Source organism: Lissotriton vulgaris, chromosome 6 (assembly GCF_964263255.1).
Source record: "Lissotriton vulgaris chromosome 6, aLisVul1.2, whole genome shotgun sequence".
In the NCBI taxonomy this organism is placed as follows: domain Eukaryota; kingdom Metazoa; phylum Chordata; class Amphibia; order Caudata; family Salamandridae; genus Lissotriton; species Lissotriton vulgaris.
The window spans coordinates 1831769515-1831794250 of record NC_141694.1 but is presented as its reverse complement, the minus strand read 5'-3'; the positions used below and the strand labels follow the sequence as shown (position 1 = coordinate 1831794250).

Sequence of the window (24736 nt, the reverse complement as noted above, 5' to 3'; positions counted from 1 at the left end):
GTTGATAATCAGGGTAAGCGGACTGGGCATACTGGTACATCTGTTGTGAAACTTGCTGGGATGCGGCAATGGGCTGTGGCTGTGATACCGCTACTGTCTGTGCTGGAGGTGAAGAAGCATGCATAGGCTGTGTATTCTGTGCATTCTGTGAAGACTGATGCTGGTTATGGTCTTGTCTAGGCGGATGCGGCCTTTCCTTAGTTTTACCTGTTGCTATGTTATGTTTCAGAACGGGGCATTCATGTACGTAGTGACCTGGTTGCTTGCAGTAGTTGCATGTCCCTTTAACGGGAGCTGCGGCGTGACCTGTCTGGGTCGTACCCTTTCTATTCCCGTCGGTATGGACCGACTGGGCTACTAACATTTTCATTTTTGTGTCTTTCATACGTTTCTGTTCTTGATCCTGTTCTTCTCTAATTCTATTCTGATGGTATTGTAACATTTGTAACATCTGAGATGGCGTATTTGCTTGCCATGTACTCTCCACCTTGTATACACGATTCTTGACCGCTAACAGGGAATTCTCGACTAACTTTGATACAAAAAGATGCGGGTATGATTTGCTACTTGGTTTAAGACCACTATTAATAATAAAACATTTCTCAAATCTTGAATAAAAGTCACTAGTATCTTCGTCGGGCTTCTGTTTACACGCTGAGATTGCATCCCAGTCTTCTTTTCTAGTTGCCAATAATCTTGGCAGAACCTGTACTATTAAACCTGGTAATGCTTTAGTTTTGTCCCCAAGGCCTACCCCTGGGACCCGTTTGTTCTCTTCATCCTCTATTTCTGCCCATGCAATCTTTGTGTCTCCCACCTCCCATTCTTTTTCCTTTAGTTTCTCGTAGATGCCCGTGGGCAGTAGCACTTTTAACATTTTCATGATATCATCATATGTGTAATCCCCCATCAGTAACATATCTTTAAGCTCTCTGTGGAAACCTGCAGGGTCTTTATCATGGCTCGGGACTAGTTTCTTCATTTCTAACAGTTCTAACTTAGTCAGAGGCGTGTGTACATACACACGTTTCAAGATATTGTCCGTACCCATAACTGGGTGTACTTCACGTAAGGGGTTCTGACTTTCAATGCCACCCAGGCATTGCATGTGATACGTTTTTCTTTCTGGGGGCGGAGCAGGAACATATTCAGAGCTTATGAAAGTGTCATATCTACGGCGTTGTTCTAGAATTATTTGAATTAATTTGGTACTTAGACCTCTCCATCTATCCATGAGTAGCGCTTCTAGTAATTCGGGTAAGGGACCTGGATCCGAATGCTGATGTCTGTACTTTATGAGAAGGTGCTGAATCATGTATACACCTGCTAATTTCTGCTCGTCTGGGGAGAGGTTCAGAAATGTCTGTGCTACAGTGTCATCATTATATATGTCTGGATTTTCGGCCCATGATATGGCTGACCGGGCTAGTTCTTGTTCATCCATAGAATTGAGTACATGGTACCCTACTCGATCTCGAAGCCTTCTATCAGTTTCCTGGAACTGATGCTCAGCAGAATTCGGGTTTGTTAAGCCACAGAAAAGAACTCTCTTGCTTTCTGGACGGATGCCTTTCCTAAGGTAATTTCCTTTACCTACATATGCTATAGTGTCTAGAGTTTCTTCTGGTTCTTCACATTCTTCTTCCCCCTCGGAGGAAGCCTTCTCTTTCTCTTTTTGGTGTATTTCTATCACTCTTTTTCTGATTTTCTTGTACATACTAGCTATGCAAGTCCCCTTATCGTGTTTTCCTTCAGATATATTCTGACCCCACTTGGTTAATGCATCTAATTCACTCTGGTCGGTCCCAGGCCTATCTCGTTCTCTTATTAGGCAATTTATGAAAAAACGTAGTATCTGTGCTTGAATGTCAACTTTCTGACGCTCCATGGCATCCTTAATACTGTCGGGGTCTTTCCCAGTCTTAATGAACTCATATATTCTATCTAGGCGCTCCTTCATTCCTGCATAACACAGCAGGGAATCAGTAGCAGATCTTAACCGTAATGATGCCATCACCATTGTATCGTCTTTGCCGGGTACTGGATCATATCTGCAAACTGAAATGGTTTCTTTAAACACGTCAAGACGGGGTGATTTAAACGAAAAAGGATTCCGCAAGTCCCCAAGAGGTAACCTGCGTGTCGGTGGCGGGGTGTGAAGACCCCCGGTAGCACCCCCTGAGGTGGAAGCTTGAGCATTAGTTCTTTGTGGAGTCTGTACCTGAACTTGAATGTGTCTTTTAGTGGGATCAGGTAGAAGTGGTTTCGGTGGATCAGTTTTAGGTACAGGAAGTGGTGGAGCTGGTGGAACAGGGGAAACCTGTCGTGATACTGGTAGAATATGGTTTTGGGGCGGGTTACCACCCCCGTCCCCGTCGTTAGGCAGGGCGCGGACAGGCAGATTGGTGTAAGCAGGTGCTATATCCTCTAGATAGGAATTCAGGAATATGTCTTTAGTGGTCCTATGAGTTACTTTAGTTGGAACCAATGGGGGCGGTAGGTCTTTCGGTATTTCTGAAATGGCCTCAGTTGAACCCTCGGCCACGAGATACATACCGTTTACAAGATTATTTCGTGCGCGGTCTATCTGTTCAGTTTTTACTCGGATCCCCTCGGTAACTAGTTTGTTTTCTTGGGCTTTCTCTGATTCTTTAAGTCTATCTTCTCTACGTAATGTTCTTTCAGCACGTTTATGTGATTCCTTACGCCAAAACTCTATGGCGTCCTTCTGAGATTGTCTGGCTTTCTTTTTCCATAATGCTTCCTCTACCTTCATGATGCACTCGGCATCCCATGTTCCGTTAACGGGCCATCTGTGTCTTTCGTCTAGATGTTTGGTATAGTCAGCCCATAAATCGAGGTATAATATGGCATCTATGCCATGCTTGTGGTACATAAAGTTACCTGGGGTGTCCCTAGGGGGGATAGGAATTTCTTCCTCTAGTATCCCTTTCCTAGTTCCTATCTGCTTTAACTTGTTGAAAAACGGCATCTTGTTTACTTGGTACTGAATGCTCGATCCTTGCTACTTAATACTGAATGCGGCTAGTTATACAAGAAAACATAAATGCACATTAGAAAACAGTCACACTCATACCACGACATTAATCACATGAAAAGACATTTTGAAAACATATATGACTACCCCCTATATCGGATGTACTGCTAAACAGCACAGATACACTGCTAAAGCGGTGCAGAACGGATGTACTGCTAAACAGTACAGATACACTGTCTAAAACAGTGCAGACCGGACTTGTGTACCCAAACCCGTCTAGATACGTCCCAGCGATGGTACTCACCGGGAAGCACGGAAACAGAAGGCCTCGGAAAACTCGACTGGACTCGATACTTCGGAAAACTTCGGAAAACCTCGGAAAACCTCGGAAAACTTCGGAAAACTGGTGGGCCTCTTGACACCTCGGACCTTGCTTCTTTCGGCTGGGCTCTGGTCGGGATCCTCCGCACTCCTCACCGCCTCGTCTGGGTACTGATCGTAATCTTCGTCACCTCCGTGGGCCAGAGGGAGATACAGGAAATCCTGCCAGTACGCGTAGTTTCCTTCTAGCTGATGGCAGGGGACAGAGTTTACAACGCACCAACCGGCGCGTGAGGTGGGGGAGGGGTCCCTATTCGGGCGCCAAAATGATGTAAATATATAATTTACCGTCGTAATTTCTATGCAGGTAAGTACTTAATCAATAATAACTCAATCAGAAAGAAAGAAAACAGAGTCCGTGGTGTTAGAGTTCTCAGGGGTTTTATTCCTTAAAAAGGAATGGTCTAGACCAGGATATCATATTCTTCCCACCACAGGGGTGGAAGAAGGGATAGAGAGAGCACGCGCTACATTTTATTGACAGTACATAGCTTATATACTTAATTCATGACATGGAAAACAGTACAGTAGGCGTAACAGCTGAGAGAAGACAAGATAACAGTAGCCACGTGTTACTAGTACGTAATCAGAAGGCGTGGACTAGGCGTGTGCTGGAAACGTCACAGATAGGTGTCACAAAAGGGGTGGCACTAAACAGAAATGTTGCAATGTCAGCAGAAAATCGGAAGCTTGGATGCGCGCGCAGCTGCATGACGTGTGATGGACGTGAAACTGGAGGGTGCAGGGGGCTTGACATTTGCACTTGACGGAAAGAGACAGAAGTCTGGCATGTCAGATCAACTTGTGCTTCTATCATATCTGATATCTGGTGTTTAGGAACTGAGCTATCTGGGCAGAAAGGTCTCTAGGGCAGAAGCTATTCTATACTGACTGTGAGTGCGTGTATAAGCGCCTGAGTGTCTGTATGAGAAGCGTGGGGGCATGGGCCTTCCATGGGAGCATGGAAACAGAAGCTATGAATTACTTGCACGGAGACAGGTCGGCCCTTTGGCCCTGTAGCTGAGGGGTATGTTTACTGAAGCTAGCAGGCAGGAATGTATTTTCGAGGAGCGGAACAGATAACTCGAAGGTTAGAGTCAATCTTGGCAGGCAGCAGGCTGAGCTGAACGCGCTGGGCCGCGCTAGAAGTAAGGCAGAGTTCACGGGTACGGGGGCAGCCTGGGCAGCCTGGCCTGAGGCTCCCAGAGTCAGAAGGGAGAAAAAGGCTCGATGGCAGATATTCTGGGCCTACTTTGCCAGAGCTGAAAAACATGTAGAGTACACTACAAAAAGACGTTGGCATAGTATACTTAGGAACGGGCTATCCAACCCATTCAGGGTGGGTCTGAAAGAGGACATGTTGACGTTGGACGCAAATGTATTTGCGTCTTCATAGCAGGTACAGGAGGGAAGTTACATGCACTTTAACTCGTACATGGAGACGGTGGGGTACACGCTAGGGAACACAACTTGACCAGAATTTATAGCTCCAGCTGAGGTGGGGGATCCGTTGCAGTTGGAGGCGAGTGGTAGGTTTCTTGAAGGTGAAGTGGATGCAACGATGGTCGGTCCAGTGGAGTTCGGTGGTGTGGCTGAAAGTGACATGGTTGCTGGCAGAAAAGATGGGGTTGAGCGTGTGTCCAGCGGAGTGGTTGGTAGTTGTGACGAGCTGTTTCAGTCCGAGGTTGGCGAAGTTTTTGAGCAATGTGATGGAGTTGCTGTCGTTTGTGTCCTCGAGGTGGAATTTTAGGTCTCCGAGGAGGATGTCCGCCGGGCGACCGCGCAGAAGTTGCCATATGTAGGGGAGGGGGTTGGGAGCAGAGGCAGGGAGGCAGGAGTGGCTGGGTCAGGGGCCACGGGGCAACACCGGCGGGAACAGGGGAGAAGCAGAACAACAACTATGGGCAGTACTGTGAGGGGGAATCACACTAAGCGGACAATAATAAAATAAAAAACGAAATAATAATGAGCCAAGCGGAATCTGGGGATAAAACCCGGAAGAACCTACAGCGAACCTGCAGCACAAGGATGGGCTGCTGCTCGAACCCTGCTCGGGTGGAGGGCTCAGGTGTTAGTGCGGTTGACAAACAGGCTGAACTGCTGGGGAGAGTGCTGGCCTTGGCCCGGAGGTAAAGGATTCACGCGCGCTCCCCTGCAGCGGTCGCCATATGTAGGGGAGGGGGTAGGAGCAGAGGAAGGAGGCGGGAGCGGCTGTGTCAGGCGTGGCCACGGGGCAGCAGTGGTGGAAACAGGGGAGAAGCAGAACAACAAATCTGGGCAGTACAGCGAGGGAGAATCACACTAAGCAGACTATAATAAAACGAAGCTGCGGCGCAGGGACGGGCTGCTGGCTCGAACCCTGCTCGGGTGGAGGGCTCAGGTGTTAGCACGGTCGACAACCAGGCGGAGCTGCTGGCCTTGGCCTGGATGTCAAGGATTCACGATATCAGGGAGATTAATAACTGATTAATATTCAGGCTTTTATCAGAGTCAGTATAAAAGAGTAACGGAATTCACTGTAAGGCTTCCAAAGTTTGTAAACGGACTGTGATCGTTACTGCAATATCATCATCAAATACCATGATTCAGGATGTCGATCTAAGTACATAAATAGACGTAGAACCTTATTTATTTGATATGGAAAGTCGAAGGCTTGATGCACAGGGCAAAGACTGAAGTCTAGAGTGAAGATCTTGAGGATTGTCCCCTTCAATGCAGGCATGCAAGGGATACCCGCTTGAACTATCTACCTGATTGATAGATGATTTCTATCAAGGAAAAAGACAGAACTTTGGCTCTGGTCAAATGTGTAAGATGAAAGGCAGGTCTATGGCTGATGAATGAAGATAGTCTGTTACAGGTTGCAGAATGATAGTACGTACAGCGTAGGCCCATCACCAAAAGAAGAAGGCATATTTGTCGCGGTTTGTTGCAATCTGTTCATTTTCAGGTCTCATCAATAAAGCTGAAGCCTGCACATGCTCTACTACTCTGAAGTCCAATAATTAATTGTTCATGTAGCACCACTGCTGCTGCCTTGAATCCAAATTAAACTCTTCACAAGGTTCAAATGAGAGCAGGAAAGACACTTGCCTTCAGAAGGTCAATCTCTCTCAGCTTTACATCTCCTTTGTCGTTCTATCTGCCAGTCCGCAGATAGACCATCTGTTCACACCTTCTGCTCATCCAGCCTGTAGCAGTTCAGTCGTTGCAACTTGGAAAATGTCATCCACGTCCCTGCTGCTTTTATATCAAAGAGCTTCAACAGACGTCGCATTAGTTTTGCCTCTCCATCAAACAATGATGAAAGAAGCAGTCGTCATCCACGTCAGCCGTCTTTGACCATCAACATATGCCGCCCTATAATTCCGTTCATCGTGCCCACAAAGATAGTACAGTGGGGAAAAATCGACAGGTTTTGCAACTGAAAAGCCTATATTGCTGTGTCTCTGGTGGTTGTGGAAACATTAACAGAGATCTGGACTCCTTTTGCTTAAGAAAATTCTAATGTGGTACAGTGTGGAACGGTGCAATAAGCACTCCATGGCACAGAGCTCAAGGGCCCCCTTTTTTTCCTCACCGCCACACTTTTCATTGCGGTCGTACCACCATGAAAAGTGTGGCGGCGAGGAAACTCGTAATATGCTTAGCAGGCCGCTAAACATATTGCGGCTTCTAGATCGGTACTCCACTGCCCTGGATCGCTGATCCCTAGCGCTTGTGGTGGTCCCAGGGCGGCCCAACCACCCTGGCCATAATAGGGCGGGCAGAAGGCTGCCACTGCTGCGCCTCTGCAAGTCTGGTGGTCTGTGGACCACCAGACTCTTAATCAGGTCCTAAGTCCCTTAAAAAAAATCAGAGTCCGGAAGCGCTGAAGTCTATAATTCCACAGCAATTTCTAGGTAACTTTGATAGTATATAAACACCAATGTGAATAATTCCAATAATGCCACGACGAGCAAAATAGTTAACAACGAAGTGCCGCCAGCAGAACAATGAGAATTACATATCAAAAGAAAACCATCATTCACTGAGCACTAAACCCTAGGAAAACTGGGATGGTTGAGAGGAGACAACCAATTCCCTATGCACTCTATGTGAGCCTATATCATGCCCAACGAAGGTATCTGACAAGCACAAGCAAACTGCCAACAAGATCAGGTCATCAGTGTAAGCAAATGGTTTCTTTCAAGTCGCGAATAAATTACTAACTTAACCCCTTTACCTATTGCCACCGACCACGCACAAGAAATCGAGCAGGATTCATAAACAATATTACAGATGATATCAAGCACATCAAGGCAAATTTCCAACCCTCTCCAGCTACTATTGTTGCCGGCATCTGCATCAAAGTCCTAGAATGGATCTGCTCCTTCAGCACCGGCCAAACACAGAGAGTCAGACTTCCACCATTCAATTCAGAACCCACAGAGATCAGCTGTGGAGGGCTTTGAGCCCCACCCTGGTCAACATCTACATGGCCCTGCTTGTAGCCATCGTCGGACCTCCCAGCTTCAAAGTCTGCTGGACATTAAGGAAGAGAAAAGAGCCAGACACAATATGTAGAAGTAGACTCTAGAAGTTCAAAACTGCCGGAAACAAAAAACTAGAGACAAAAATAGTAGCAAAAGGGAGAAGAACAAAATGTAAAATCAGGGAACTAATGCGTTGCAATGTAGCTTCCTCTTGTAATTGTATCCTCTATATATGCCTCAAACAGGAACTGACATCACAGGAAAATACTCTACTGCACCTTGGGTTGGGAACCTTTGATGACTTCTGATGAACTGACCACCATCTTGGAAAGGGCTATGTATAAGGTTTGTCCATGACCCTTTCCTGGATGTGATGGGATTCGTTTGGCAACTAAAGAAGGCCAAGTTTGAAATCCTTAATGCCGCACTGAATTCTGCAGCCCCACCGCTAACCTCTGTTCTGCAATCCATGGAACTAGAGGAATAGCTGTCCACGTGACCATGAACGAGGAAGTCAAAAACAAGTCAGATGGCGAGGACACCCAGCACTGCTCGGTGAAGTGTCCAACAATGTGCAGTTGGTTAGCACGGGCAGCACCCTTCCTCTTAATGCATAAAGTTTGTTACTGCTGTTGCACTGCACCTGGCACAGATATCAGCACACATGTAACAAAACAACAAACATGATGGGCCGGAGGATGTCTGATTTTTCAGCCTTCTGTGGACTATGTACTGCACCTTGATGAGATGCCGCCATTGACAGGACACCATTGCAGAACATAAGTGCCAGGGCCCTCGTCAGGAGGTCACCGCAGCTTGCATCACCTATTGCCACTGGCAGCACTGCCAATGTCAGTACTAACCCAACTACTAACCATCACAAGGCTACAAGTGTGACAGTTCAGATTGTTCCAGGCCCTAAAGCTATAAGAATTGATTGGGCGGCAGGAATTTATTGTTTTATTGTATATTGAATTAATAAACCAGCAGAACAACTTTTGTTCTGCTTATTTCTAGCTTACACAAACAGCGGCACCATGTGGCAGCTGTCATAAGTGCTGGTCTTGACAATTACATGCCGGTGCCGAGCACCGGAAACCACCGCCTCAAATTAAGCACTGGAGGGATTTCATGAAGAGGGGACATGACAGTAGATTTCATGAAGAGGGGACATGACAGTATCTTGATGCTCCCAGAAAGAATCTGGCAGATCATTCAGAATTTCCCAGGGACATTTTAAAAGCAATTTGGAGGTATCCAAATAAAAGGAGCTGTGATTCAATCTTGATCCAATAATGGGCTCCATAGGGGTTGCTTGCCCTCATCAGTGAAGTAGACAAACATTTGAAAGAAGAATCCAACTTAACACCAAGATTCTTTACAGTGGTTACGGTTGAAGGACAAGTGCCCATCTGAGCTGACTGATGCTCCCACACAGATGGAGTGTAAACATGTTGCAAAGCACATATACGAGATTAGAAATTGTTGAGCAGTAAGAGGCAGCGTTCTGCCAAAAAGCCTCAATGCAGAGGACAAGGGAGGGACAAGAGGAGGGCATTTTGGAGCAGTGCTCTTCAATGAATTCATACGTTTAGCGAAGAAGAGCTGGACCATACGGGAGAGCGTACAATGTCTGTCTTGGTGGTGGAGGAGGAAACCCATAGAATTGAGTTGCCTTTAGAAGCTGGTGATGTGAGAATTGAGGCCTAATTTGGCATTTTGTGCAGATGTATGTGGACCACATCTGCAGAAGGATGGAAAAATACACACACAGATGGATGGACCACATAGGTGAATAGCCTAATTCACAAATCCTTTGGGAAGAGGGACTAGATTTGAATATGTGACGTTACAACTCGATCATTTACATCGCGGTACGCTACATTGCGGTTATTACAACGCAAGTCGTTACAACGACTTGCGCTAGAGGCGCTGGACTTAGGAAAATGTATGATTTACTATTCCAATTCCAGTGTGTGCAACAGTAGGGAAGGTGTTGGAATAGTAAATCATACTATTCCTTAATGTAGAGCGCCACCCAGCGCAAGTCGTTGTAATGACTGCGATGTTAATGTATCGCGGTGTAACGACCACATTGTAAAGTTCGTTCGCCCCAAGATTCTAAACCTCGCCACCTGAGCTTTCTGCAACTCAGCTGCACAACAGCTCTTGGGCCAGCTGTGACAACGCAGTCCTGCAGGTCCACGGAGCATGCTGAAACTTTCTGGTATTATTTGAATGTAAGAAATCTTAAACATAGGAAATTCAAAAGGAAGTAATGTCAAAACATACAATACTTTGGGTAGTAGGAAAAATATAGAAAAATGAAGCAATGCACGTTTTTATTATTCTTTAAAACGGCAAAGTGTCAATGAATACCAAAAACGTCAAAGGTTACAAATAAGGGCAGGTGTTGAGGTAGGCATGGAGGTAGAGATAAGATGTAGGTGCCTGAAAAGAGTTAGGTTTAGAGGGAGGGGAAGACTCACAGATGTAGTGGGAGAGTTATAGGCAGACGTAGGTTTGGATGTAGAGATGGGAGTAGTGGTAGAGGTTGGTTTAGAGGAAGGTGCAGAGTAGACTCAGATGTATGTGTAGGGGAAGTGTACTGGTAGCAGTAGGTGGAGGAGTAGGTTCTGGGGCAGAGGCAGATATAGAGTTGGGTGTGAAGATAGATCCAGGTGTGAGGTAGAGGTAGGTACATACCTATGGATGTAGTGGAAGAGGAATGGGTAGGGGTAGATTTATAAGCAGAGATAGGTGTAGTGGCAAAGGCAGTTCTAGAGGTGTGTGCAGAGTAGATCCAGATCTACCCTATTTAAAAATATGAATTTACTCAGTGTGTTAGACTTGGCATCTTTTGGTGTGTTTCCCATGACTTTTTGGTTTCTGACCTCCCGGTTTTGACTCTGTTTTTGCTGGTATAATGATTCTGCACACTTTCCACACTGCGGTCCAGTGGGAAAGTGCAAGTGCTCCTGTATAAAATGTGTCATGGATTGGTGTTTCCTTGATTGGTATATTCGATTTATGAGTCAGTCCCCAGTAAAGTGCACTGCGTGTGCTGGGGCCTATAAATCGAATGCTGTTGGTGGGCTGCAGCACTGGATTGTGCCACCCACGTAAACAGTCCGTAAAGTGTAACTCTGGCCTGCCATCGCAGAGCCTGTGCGCAGCCTGGGGCTGCTGTGCGGACTTGGCGAGTGCACACACTTGCAAGTCCCTAAACCTTCCCTTTTCTACATGTGATTCGCCCCTAAGGTAGGCCCAAGGTACCCCCATGTGCAGGGTGCATTGTATGTAAAAGGTAGGACATGCCCTGGTGTGTGTGGCATGTCCTGATAGTGAATTACATTCTACTTAATTTTTCACTATTGCAAGGCTACCTGTTCTCCGTATGCCAGGATGGGCAGTTCGGTCATTACTTCCTATGATCCTAACTGACTCAGAGAACATGGTAGAAATTCGAGTTTAGTATGCCTGAACTCAGAATGATAAAATACATCTTTTAGTGAAGTTGGTTTTAACATTCTGTGTTTGAAAATGCCACTTTTAGAAAGTCTGCATTTTCTGACCTAACCATCCAGCCTGCCTCTGCTAGCTTGTGTATTAGCTGTCTGGTTTGTGAGTGACAGGAGCTGGGGGAGACAGGGTGATTCAGCCGGGCTAAATAGGCACATCTACACCTAGATGGGAGGGAGGAGTAGCGCCTGGGTCTGAATAGGGCTGAGCTCACCTTCCACAATGCTGGCTCCACCTCCTGTGGTGCGTCGGAGGACCCTGGCCCACACTGACAAAGAAAGAAGGGGTACCTGGCAGAATGCACCCCGAACTGGTTTGAACTTGGTCCAGGCCACTCTGCCTTCAGAGGGCAAAGGAATTGCTGGTATAAATATTGGGGCCCAGACCCCAAGACTTTAGAACTCGCTTGAATCAAGGAACCTGCCAAGAAGAAGAGCTGGAAGAGCTGCCAGGAGGAGTACTGCACCTTTACTGTGTTGTTGCTTTGTTGGGTTGGTCTGCAGTTGCTGCGTCTGCCTTGAGCAGTGAAAGGACTGGACTGAAATTTCTCTACTTGTGCTGAGAATCTCCAAGGGCTTGAGGTAGAGCTTGCCCCTGTTCACGAAGTCTCAGGAACATCAAAGACTTCAAGCCCGATGCCGTCTACGACGCCGCTGCCGACACCGTGTCCAGAAGGCACCGCAGAGAGCACCACCGCAATGCCGCACCGCGACCTAGGTCTCATCGACTACGCCTGCTGACTCCGCCACTGAGCTGCTGCTCGCACCACGACCTGTGGGCACCGCACTCCGCACTGCCTTGCTTCACAAAGATGCTTTGACACCGCCGCTCCTCACCGGACTCGACGCAGCTGATTGCACCGCGGTTCGGGGACACTGCTCGTAAAGCTATACGATGCACCGCCCTCATTCCGCACCGCAGCCTTGGCCTACTGACGCCGGTATCATCGAATCCAGTTGTCAGCCGACGACAGCGCTTCAGAGACAGCGACGCCGCTCTTGCACCGTGACCTGCCAGCACCATGACGAGCACCGCCTTCATCTCATACCGTGACCCTGGTCTCACCGATGCCGCCATCAGACACCGCCACCGAGCCGCTGCTCACACCGCGGCATGAGGGCACCGCACGCCGCACCGCAGCACCTGACGCCTGCCAACGCCAGCGCTCCTGATTCCATCAGAGAGGAGATCGACCTGCAACGGGCGTGACAACGAGAGCTCATTGACGACCTGCCTCTCTGAAAGGTACTGTTGGTGGGTCTTTCCGACACCTCAGCTGACCCCCGACGCCGCGGTCTGCCAGAACTGTTTGGACTTGCTTGTTCACCACATCAGGATAGCCCGGACGGAGCTATCAACATCAAAGAACTGTGTTTTCAATACATCTTGCAACGCAACTATTTTAAAAGTACTGTACTGTGGAATCCTTATCGTAATTGGTCTTGTTTGAGGATATTGGATATTTTTCTAAACTCGTGTGGTGTCCGTTTGTAGTGCTAACACTGTGTTACTGTTGGTAATGTGCAAATGCTTTACACACTGCCTCTAAGATAAGCCTGACTGCTGGTGCTAAGCTACCAAGTGGGTGAGCAGGGGTTATTTTAGGAGTGTAACTTCCTTATCCTGACTAGACTGGTGGTTCCGGCCTGGCTTTGGTGCAAACCTTAGCCAACCAGAAATCCCATTTCTAACATTGGTGGCAGCGGTGGGATGGTACTTGTGTTTGCACTTGACTTACAGTGATTGGTATGCACTACTACCATATTGCAGACCATTCCGTTCCACGTACAGGTTCTTTTTGGCTTATTTTTGATCTTGCCAGTTTGAACTTGCTACTTCAACATGCCGGAATCCAATGCATCATCGGTTGCATCAGTAGAAATTGCCTTTGAGGAGGATCGATTGGAAGCCTACAATGTGAAAGAGTTGAAATCGATTTGCAAAAACCTGAAAGTCCAGGTCAGAGGCCTCACCAGGAAGGATGAGCTACAAAAGGCGCTGAGGACCTGGGTAGCAGCCAGACATGCTGGTGGGCAATCTGGTAATCTCAGTGAAGAGGTGGATGAGCTGGGCGCAAGGGGAGATGTGCTTATGGGAGGAGAGGAAACCTCCAGGTCGGGCAGCAGTAGCTTGTCCCCAGAGGAGATGGAGGACAGGCGTGAAGCAAGGAAGTTTGAATTGGAGAAACTCAGAATAGAAAGTGAGAGGGAAGAGAAAAGAATAGCCATGGAGGAAAGGAAGATGATACTGGATCATGAGAGAATGATCAAGGAGCTGGAGCTAAAGAGTAGAAATGGCTCAGATGGTGGCAGCAACTCTTCAGCACACACAGACAGGATTTCACACATCCCCAAGAACTTAGGTAAAGAGTACCAACCTTAGCCAACCCGAAATACCATTTCTAACACAGTTCTTTCACTCCTCCATTCATTTATGGACAGGCTGGCTCCTACAAAAGGGGATGATGGACGGAGCGTTTGAGCAAATCAAACACTCACCCCCAGTCAACTGATCTGGGTTTAATCCATCACTATTCTTTAGCTCACTCAGCCACCCCAGTTCAGACATGGCCATATGCAAATCAGTCTGACCCTGTGCCTCATGGGAACAGTCCAGCCCGAACTGTCAAGCCATGTCCTCCCTGGACCGGAAACAAGCATCCTGGGACCGGTTTCGGATTCATAATCCTCATCAGCCAGGCTATCTTGAATCCAGTGGCCAAGTGAGCAAGGGACTCACGTCTGAGCATACCCTGCCAACTTAGGGCGATCAAAGCGATACAAAAGGGGATGATGGACGGAGCGTTATGGACAGGCTGGCTCCTCTCTGTGCTGTACTCTCCCACCGACACCCACAAGACTTCCCCTACGAAGGTACTAACCAGGACCTGGACTTCCGCACTCTGGCAGCTGCTGGGCGCTCCATGAGGCTGTCAAGGCGCATTAGTCGCTCCAGGTGAAACTTGCGAGGGTCCTGTTCAGCGTGGTCCCTGGAGAAGTCCATCTCGAAGAGGGTGGGAGGGGTGAGGTCAAGCTCCAGGAACATGATGTTTTCAGCCTACACAATTAAAACATATTCATATATTCAAGCGCTGATCACGAGGACAGTCCCTGCTACTAGGATATTCAAACTACATGCATATGTTCATCATCTATGCAAACATTCAAGCGCCAAGTGCAACCATCCAAGCGCCAAGCTGTTAACATTCCGTTAAACTATGAATGTGTTGATTAATAAACGTATAAAACCGTGCATCTATAGATCCAAAGAACCCCCAAATCCATGCAAAACCTCATTCATTAATGGGCCCAACCATCGCCTAGATTTAATTTCTTCTGTTATGTGAGTGGTGCAAGTAAAATCACTCACCGCCTTAGCTCACCAACCTTCCATTAATGTATATATTTATAGAACAATTCAACCACCGAATTACCCGTTCACAACCCAATCACCCATTCACAACCCAATCACCAATTCATCTATCCTGTATCCAAGTATCAATCCAATCACCCATTCATTTATCCCAGCATCCATCCAAGTAAGCACCCTTCCATCCAAGCATCCATACATTTCACCCATCCATTTATCTAACCATGCAACCTTCCAATCACCCATCCATCTATTCAAGAACCCATTCATCTATTCAGACATCCTGCCATATATTCAAGCAACTATTCATTTATTCAAGTACACATCTATCTAACCACCAAACAAAACAACCATCCATCTATTCAAGCAACCATTCATCTATTCAAGCAACCATTCATCTATTCAAGCACCCATCTATCTAACCACCAAAGCAACCATCCATCTATTCAAGCAACCATTCCTCTATCCAGACATCCATCCATCTATTCAAGCAACCATTCATCTATTCAAGCAACCATTCATCTATTCAAGCACCCATCTATCTAACCACCAAAGCAACCATCCATCTATTCAAGCAACCATTCCTCTATCCAGACATCCATCCATCTATTCAAGCAACCATTCATCTATTCAAGCAACCATTCATCTATTCAAGCACCCATCTATCTAACCACCAAAGCAACCATCCATCTATTCAAGCAACCATTCCTCTATCCAGACATCCATCCATCTATTCAAGCAACCATTCATCTATTCAAGTAAAAATTAATCTATTCAAGCAACCATTCATCTATCCAGCCATCCATCCATCTATTCAAGCAACCATTCACCTATATAAGCACCCATCTATCTAACCGCCAAATCAACCATCCATCCATCAACCTACCTATCTTTTGAAGCATCCATTTAGCCTTATACTTCCGGGATAGCATGAAAACTATCCACTCTATCTATTCCGTGTATTTATACATCCAACTCCCAAGGTCCTCACCCATACATTCATCCATTTATCCTCTCATCATTAACCTATCCACCCATCAACACCCACGCCTACCCATCTCTATGCCCATCATTTCGCCCAATCTGCATGCATCCACCCAAATGTCCTTTTATGGTCCTCCATCCTCCATCACTTGAACCCTTACCCGATATCGAGGATGGGAGCCCATTGCCATGGCAACCCTTGCAAACTGTGTGATGGGTCTCTTGTACCCCACGGCGGATGCTGGCCTCCTCTTCATCTGGCTGCCGCCACCACTGCAGGGAAGAGAGGACAATTTAAAAAAGAGGCTTTGAAGCAACATCAAGCAACCCTGTGGAAACATTGGGTGCAGTTCATCACCATAAAGAATATAACCACTGAAAACACCTCGTCATCATATCGGGTGAAATGTCGTTCACGCTGAGGTAATCTCGCATCATTTGCAGGATTTCACAGTACCTTCTTACACAAAATGGCTGCGATTGCGCCATTACGCGGGAGCAAGGGAACAACATGAACGGATAGAGGTGAGTGGCTGCTGATGTTGTGGTATTTACGTGTTCTCGCGTCCATTCATTTCCCTCTAAAAATAGTGCAAAACGCCAGACTGACAATTTGTGTCCATTCTAGCTACATAATGCGGAGTCCGCCCTATCCAACTTTAACACTGCCCTCTTGGAGGCGGTTGATCTGCTGGCCCCCATGAAACTCCTTAAACAGTACCCCACATCCAAGCAGGAAGTTTGGTACACCCAACAACTTACACTGGAAAAACAGGGATGCAGGAAACTGGAAAAAACCTGGAGGAAAAACCATAATGAGGAAAGTAGGAAAGAATATCATGATGCCTTGTCCGCTTATCATAAAAGCATTAGGCTGGCCAGGAGAAACTGTCTCGCTTCACAGCTGACTGAGGCAGGCAATTCTTCCAAGGAACTATACAGGATCCTGCAGACCTTTGTGAAACCAATTGCTTGCAAAAGCCCTGATAATTTTTCCCAATCCCTGTGTAATGACATCTCCCTATTCTTTGAAAATAAAATAGAGGCTATTTACGGAAAAATTTCTAAAGCTATTAATCTAAAGGGTAGTGCTGCTAGCCCTCCCCTAAGCCCACTTGCTTGCAACAATGGTACATTGACTGCTTTTCTCTGTGACAGATAACATCAGGATGGCACAGGACAGAGGGAGCTCTATGATTCTGGTGCTGTTGGACCTGTCCGCAGCCTTTGACACGGTGTCACATGATATTCTACTGGGTCGTCTGCAGAATGTGGGGATAGGAGGATTGGCGCTGTCCTGGCTTGAGAGTTTTCTATCTGGCCGCTCACAAAGCGCCAGTTTGGGCTCTTATCGTTCTACATCTAGGGAGCTCACTAAGGGGGTTCCACAGGGCTCATGTATAAGCCCCACATTATTTAATATGTATGTGGCCCCCCTTGCCGACATTGTGAGAGCATATGGATTTACGCCAGTGTCGTATGCCGACGACACTCAGCTCCTGTTTCCATTCCAGACCCTCACTCCAGCAACGAAACATTCTTTTGCTGAGGGTATGAGAGCGGTATGCAGCTGGATGGCCTCCAACTGCCTACAATGCAATGTAGGCAAGACCTAGGTCATGCTTTTTGGAGAGGCCCCCCTCCTATGGTCACCGGACTGGTGGCCTCTGGATTTGGGACTCGTCCCTATTCCCAAACAGACAGTGAAGAACTTGGGCGTACGAAAGGACCAGGGATTGCTACTAAAAGAACATGCGGACCTGGTGACTGATTCTTGCTTTTGGATAATCGGACTTCTGAGACGTGTGTTTCCATTCCTGTCGGACGTCCATAGAAAGACCCTTGTCCAGGCCCTTGTAGTCAGCAGGCTGGATTACTGTAACGGCCTTTTTATATCTGCTAATGAAGACGTGCTTAGCAGACTACAAGTGGCTCAAAACACCGCAGCAAGACTGGTCCTAAATGTTCCGCCCAGAACACCCTCCCGTCCTCTTCTGGAGAAACTTCACTGGCTGCCTATTAGTAGCGGATAAAGTTCAAGATTTGTTGCACTATACACAAAAGCCTTTTTGGCTTAGGGCCCCAATACCTGACTGAAAAATTTAAGCTATACAAACCTGAGCGCTCTCTGCGCTCTAGCAATCAATCGCTGTTAAAAATTCCATCTATCAAAAGAGCAAGGCAAGGTGGCTGAGCACTTTCGTACATAGGCCCTACCCTCTGGAACAAACTTCCCCTCAATCTGAGACAAAACTCGGATCATATTATCTTCAGGAAGACATTAAAAACACATCTGTTTCTGACAGCATAAACCTTTACCACACCCCTAAAGCTCTGTTTTAGACGCACATGGCGAACCAAGCGCGGAGATACCCCTACGGGGGTCGAGTCCTGCGCTATACAAGCAAAATAAATAAATGTGTCACTTTTGGGCATTCTGCATAATTTCTGCAAACTAAGGGGCCCATTAGGATGATGGGCGGACTTTTTCCGCCTGCCATCCCATCGTGGAAAGGGACCGCCTACCATAAGGGCGGGGGTCCCGTGGGGGAAATTAGGATGCGCCCGCCACAGTGGCGGGCGCATCCTGTATTTTTAACATTGCGGCGGGCGGTGCTGAATGCACCGCCCGCCGCAATGCTAAGACAATATATTGTGCATTTCAAAGCACAACGTGACAGGCACCGCGCCCTGCCTGCCACGTTCTTTGAAATGCAGGGGGGTACCATAGGTACCCCCCATGTGCACCCCCTAACCCCCCAGAGTCCCTGGGGGCTCGCAACTGGCCCCCGCAGGTAGACTCCGCATGCCTTTCCGTGGCGGCAATGCCGCCATGGAAAGGCATTGAAAAATGCCCATACTAATATGGCTGGCGGTGTCTGATAGACACCGCCACCATATAGATCCCTTTTCCGCCCGGTCGTGAGGCGACCGGGGCGGAAAAGCAGCGGACAATCATTTCGTCCGCCCCGGACTCCCCAGCCATAATAATATGGCGGGGGTATTTCCGGCACGAATGGCCGGCGGTGGTTACTGCCGCCCTGGCGGGGCGATCCGCCCGCCATCCTAATGGACCCCTAAATTACTCAGATTTTACTAAGATCATCAAAGTAATTTGAAGGACAAGTATAAGAAATATTAGGAAGGGGGAAATGTATGAAGGTTTAAGTCTATTAAAGATTATATAATGGGAGCCAATAACGGAACAGGATCAAAATATTGATTTACAAGTCGTTGTTTTGGTTTCAAACTTTTTCAGCACAAGAGTTGGGTAGTGTAATGTCTGCGACAATTTCAGTGCTGCAAATGATGGGCAACCCAGTGGGTTAGTGCGAGTTTTACTGGGAGGTGTACCATAAGAGGACTTTGTTGTTTTTACCCGCTGGATTGTTTTACATAAAACAAAATACACAATATACTTTCTTCCACAGCAGTAGTCTTGATTTGAAACAGGGGTAGGTCCAAGCCATCTTCTTCTGTTGATGGCGAGACAGCGGAGCATGTCTGAATGGTACTTTGGAGCCAAGGTCTTCTAACATGAATAATATGAGCCTCTTTACTGTGACTGCTTGTTGTGTTGTCACAAGTGCTTAATTTGTAAAAAATTAAAAGCGCCAGGGCTCTCATCAGGAGATCGCTGCAGTTTGCACCACACATTGCCCCTACCATGCTGGCAATGATAGTAACAACACTACTACTAACCAACTATTCCAGGCCCTCAGAACGATAAGAATGGCTTGAAAAGCAGGTAATAGTAATATTATTGTATATTGAATTAATATTCAATTATTGTAGGCATCTCTAAAGCACCACCTTGTGGTAGAATGTTACAAGCGCAGGTGTTGACAAATAAATGCCAGTGCCACACACCGGAAACCACTGGCTCAAATTAAGCTCTGGTTGTCACAGAAAGAGAGGCATCCCATGGTACACTGGGGCACTCCAGAAAGCTCTTTCTGGGTTACATAAGACAGACACCTCTAAAATGATAAAGTAGGCACTAGAACACTGGGTCTGATTGATAAAAGTGTACAAATATGTAAAATACCCTCAAAATTGAGACTTAAATTTTTGTAATATATGACTCTTGTGTTTTCAACATTTTCCTGGTATTCTGGAGGGGCTTCAACATATATAACATTTAAATAGTAAAAAAGAAATACTCAAGACTGCTGTATGGCTGACTTTCTATATCCATTTGCGAAATCTGTATCTGCTAAAAATGTCCTGCTGCTCCTCCGCTCTGAGGATTGTTTTGTTGTGGGTGCGAGTTTGTGCACCTTTTGTTGTGTGTTCATAAAACAAAAGAAAAATATATAAAGAAAAATAAAATACTCAAGACTGGGAACTAAAATTTGCCAGGGCGAAAGAGAGTGTGTGGCTGGGAGGTGGCCATGTCGGTAAAATTAAGGCAGGAACTGGGAATTGGCTGCGGTGAGAGGGCGAATGATGCAGTGTTTGGCACGGAGAAGCATCAGTACTGCACTGCACATGCAGTACTTATCAGGTATCAATGCTCACAAGGTTGAGTACTTGAGATGTAACGGGATCATGAATCATAGAAGAGATGTAGTCTTGAGAAGTCCTACAACAGGTTGAGAGCTAGGAGCAGAAAGGGGCAGCTGGTAAATGCTGCTTATTATAGCATGTAGTGGTACAGAATAGAAGCAGAGTCAGGAAGAGAAAAGAAGTGACAAGGGCTATAAATAATTCAGAGCCCATCTTCAGAATAGCACAAAAGAGATGGAGGCCCCGGTGAACACGGGATAAGAAGGTTGTCTACGATAAGGCAGTAAGTGCTGCCAGCTCCCACGAGGACCGAGTGAAGTGTTGTTATGATAAAAAGCGTTTCCTATCACTTATGCACCACTGCAGACTCCAGCCTCAGTGCAGCTGAGCACAAAACAAGGACGGACCGGATGCAGTTTGATCAGGCGTTGAAGCCCTCTTTACCCTGATGTACAGTGGAGGGAACGACCAAGAGCTTAACTGAGTGCGCCAATCAGCTGTCAGTAATGTCAGTCCTGACCTACTAGTTTTCAGGTTGAGCATTCGAGACCTCTTGTATATACTTTAGTATATACTTATATGCATATGTACTTTGCGGGCTCTGGAGATCAGCCCTAGGACTTGTCTGCTTCCACTTAGGGACTTTTTTTCTGTTCAACTGCCTCTATTTAACTGTCTTGATAGAAAACGACCAGTAGAGGTCAGTAAAACACCAGAATTACTTTCTGCCAGTTCAACTGCCTCTATTTAACTGTCTTGATAGAAAACGACCAGTAGAGGTCAGTAAAATACCAGAATTGCTTTCTGCTGAGGGACTTTCTTTTTTTAATTTTTCTAGCAACTGCCTCTATTTAACTTTCTTGATAGAAAACGACCAGCAGAGGCAGTAAAATACCAGGATCACTTTAGCGGTCTCAAGATTCTAGTCCATAGAAATTGTCTTCTACAAGCACCTGTAGACAATAAAAAAAAATCAAATCTTGTACTTTCAGTGATATGACCACCGAAGGCCCTGATTTTATATTAAAAAAAGAGCTTTGGACTATACCATTTCCCGCTGAAAGGCAATATTTCTCTCCACGTGTTCCCATACCTGGTGTGTCACACAGTTTGGTGCTTACTTTCTCTCCATGTTGAAGAACAGTAGATGTTTCAGCCCCCAGGCTAACGTGCTGCATTGCTAGATACATATAAGGTCCCAAAGGCAAGACCGATTGCATTGCAAATGCTTGTTTTTGTTACTGCTGGGAGTCTATCAATACTGGAATCAGTGACTGCTCTGACACATATTCCTGTACCAGATTCCATCTTTACAAAGTACTTACTATTAGCCGGATTGTAGTTATTCCTCTTTTGCCAAGTTTGTGTGAGTTATTTTATCATAAAAAACACGTTCTTGTGACACAGGAGCACTTTCAGCTTGAACAACCAAATGTTCCTGTTAATTTATCAGAAGAGACATGAGCCTGGCCGAGGTGCGCTAGAATATCTATATTTCGGGGTATTCGGGTACATATTTGAGATCTAACTACAATATGTGCACAGGGGGGACATGTCCCAGGAATGCCGGATGAGGCTGGATGTTTCTGTCCTGCTTGTCACCCATAATCAGTTAGATTAGAAAGTGGCCATTCTATTATATAAACGGGGAGGTCTGCCCATTCAGATTAGAGAGGCCTCTGAGCTGTCCAGTGAAATGTCAGACTCCAGATCACCGGCTGCTGTCCTTCCTGGACCTAGGTTGGACCCATGGACCTAAAATAGAGTTCATCTGATCTCTGATCACAGAAGCCGCTCTCCTCCTTTCCCTGCAATGCCCGCTACGGGTCTGACTGCAGAGGCCCTCTGTGTGACAGGCATGCATAGTAATGACAATTTTAACACTTCCCCTGTAGGCAATGTTAGAATATGTTTATGCTCTCAGAGTAGTGTATAGAGAGTGATAGGGGTGGGTGAAGGAATTAGGGAAACCGGTGCTGTGAATCAGGATAGAAGCATTTGTTGTGTTCACTCTCCTAATAGCAGCGTTCTGTTTCATATGCTATTTGGTCATAGCGCATATATTAATTTGTAAAATACTACAATAACGTTTGTAAACATTCATTGTGTCATCATTAGTACAGAGCTTGGGTGTGACATTCTAAGTACGAAAGGTGTGTTTCCTGAATACCACTGTGTCCCTGAGACAGGGTCTGTTTCGCTTACCGGAAGGCACATCTAACCCCATGAAACGGGGAAGGTGGCATGTCTGCGGTAAGCCAGGCCCGCCTTTTTCATACACAGCACATTGAACTCAGCCCTTGTGCAATGGGGCTAAACCCATAGACTTAGGGCATATCCCTAAAATACGCTGCATGGTGCCTAACGTCGGCCTCCGATATTTGGGGGGGGGAGGGAAGGCAAGTGGTCTTGAATAAGCACACTCTAAAGAACCATCATTACAAGTGTTTGGAGATGTCTGTTGTAGTCATGGGTAGAACCTCCTTCAGATAAACAGGGCCCCTGTGACTTATGTGGGTTAGTGAAGCTTGACTCTTAAAAGGTAGACTCCCATCTGTGGTTTCCCAGTGTTGATTCTTATTGATTGAATCTGTTCACTTAAATGGTGGCACCTCCTGATGCAATAGAAGCTTATTACAGAGAGGCAGTTACGCAGCATCGCCATGCAAACGGAGTCCCCAACACCAGGGAGCAGTTACTTCAGTAATAGCTGCACATGCAGTGTAAGTATGTGAAACATTTTACTAATGGGTGGGGTTTGAGGAAACTGATGCTAATACAGGACAATTTCCAGCAGCGGTACCTTAGGAATACAGCGCTTGCCAATACTTAGAGATTCCTCTCACATATCAGGAACATCAACATTGCTTTGCAGGAGCCTTACCACACACTAGTAGACATGTCAGGCTGGGCCTCTGAGTAATGAAGGGGCTACATAGCAAATCTTGGCAAGATATACACCCTATACAAAACTGCAGCAGAAGTAGTGGCATGAGTAAATAACTTAGTCGGGATGTATAGATGACTTTTACAATATGTTTCACCAACCTTAAATACTAGACAGGTTCCAGTAGGACTTATGGCACAAGGACAAATTGCCATTCAGGCAATGAGTCCGCAGATACTAAAGTCCTTGAACTGCTGGGCAAGGGGGTCTAAAACCGTAGACTAGGGGCCCATCCATAAGATACGTAACAGTTCGTCCTGAAAACTGTCTCTACAGTGGAAATTTACCTACCCAGACCTTAGAGGGAAGGGGCTTTCTCCTGAATGAATTAAAAGGAAACCTAGCTGTGCTGCCCTTAAATTTTAGTACTGATGCTCATAATAATTCTTTCACTGGCTACATCTTTTTATGGCAGAAAACTTCTAATGAAGTTCAAAACTAGGATTAATTTCATTTGCATTAAAAAATGATGATTTACACGAAAAGACACAGATAAATACATAGGCAGGGTGAAGGGAAGGTGCTCTGGGGATAGCACATGTGCAGAGATAGCACAGGGTAAAAGCATAATTTACTAAACAGAATTTTGCACAAGAAATATTGATTAAGCCACATCTACTATGCACGAGAATAGTCTATATGTTTCAGTCTTAAATTACTCTGCAACTAAGGCAGTTAGGTTAATTAAAGCCATCCGCATTTCAAAATTTTGGATAGTGATTAAGACGATGTGATAAGTTGTAAGGCGTTTCCAAAGTAAACCCGCTCACAGCATCATCTTATGCAGACAGATGGATAAACATGCATCAACATGGATTTTTGTCTGAGAAATATAAAGCATAACAACCCAATGAGAGAGCGCAAACTAACCAAAATGTAGAAATGCATCACACTTATACGTAGTAAGCACAAACCATGAAGAGAAATGCCATGAGTGCTGATAGTAACTACATCTATATTCTGAAATTATGTGGTTAACTTAGAGAATGCATATAGAAGTGGAACTAATGAAGACATGAGTGCAATGTATAACTTTATTAGATGTGATTAATCATGGTCCATGTTAAATGTAGCTGCTAATAGGAAGATGGCGTGCTGTGAGCACGGAAAGAGACAGGCCTCATGCATGGCCATGACAGAAGGAATCAGACTGGTATACCTTTCATTTCTTGGACCGCACTCATGTTATGATTACATTATATTATTCAGAAGGACTATATTATATAGATGTGAGTTCTTTTATTAATTCGCAAAATGTGATACTATGTGATTTTATTCAACGTGAATATTCTTGAATCTATGTTGTGCAGTTGTCAAATGCAAGATGACATACGGAAACGTAGAACGTGGTAGGCCTCAGGGCCTGAGCAAGGCGGGAGGGGGAAGGCGACTGAAATATACAATGTGGATTGCACTAATGTTTAGAATTAATGAGTGGGTTTTTGATTTACAGATGTGTTTACTGAATCAGTAGAATAAGAGTATTAACATGCTAACAATTAAAGAAGAAATCGAATATTATAAAACTGTTGTAGGGCTGGAAAGCTTTAA

At 45.9% G+C, this 24736-nt stretch overlaps 1 protein-coding gene and 1 long non-coding RNA gene across 3 annotated transcripts in view; one reads left to right on the top strand and one right to left on the bottom strand.

Annotated features, from left to right (window-relative positions):
- KIF3C (kinesin family member 3C) overlaps window positions 1-24736 on the bottom strand; it is a 320587-nt gene that overhangs the window by 24874 nt on the left and 270977 nt on the right. The window contains exons 6-7 of one of the 2 annotated variants that reach the window (XM_086928103.1): window positions 15891-16002; window positions 14264-14433 (exon numbers count right to left, since the gene is read on the bottom strand). In XM_086928103.1, coding sequence (XP_086784229.1) covers window positions 14264-14433; window positions 15891-16002 — 282 coding nt within the window. Of the gene's footprint in view, window positions 1-14257; window positions 14434-15890; window positions 16003-24736 lie in introns of both variants that reach the window. The other variant, XM_086928102.1, reaches the window with a different exon arrangement.
- LOC147709592 (uncharacterized) overlaps window positions 1-24736 on the top strand; it is a 363282-nt gene that overhangs the window by 199139 nt on the left and 139407 nt on the right. The window lies entirely within an intron of this gene.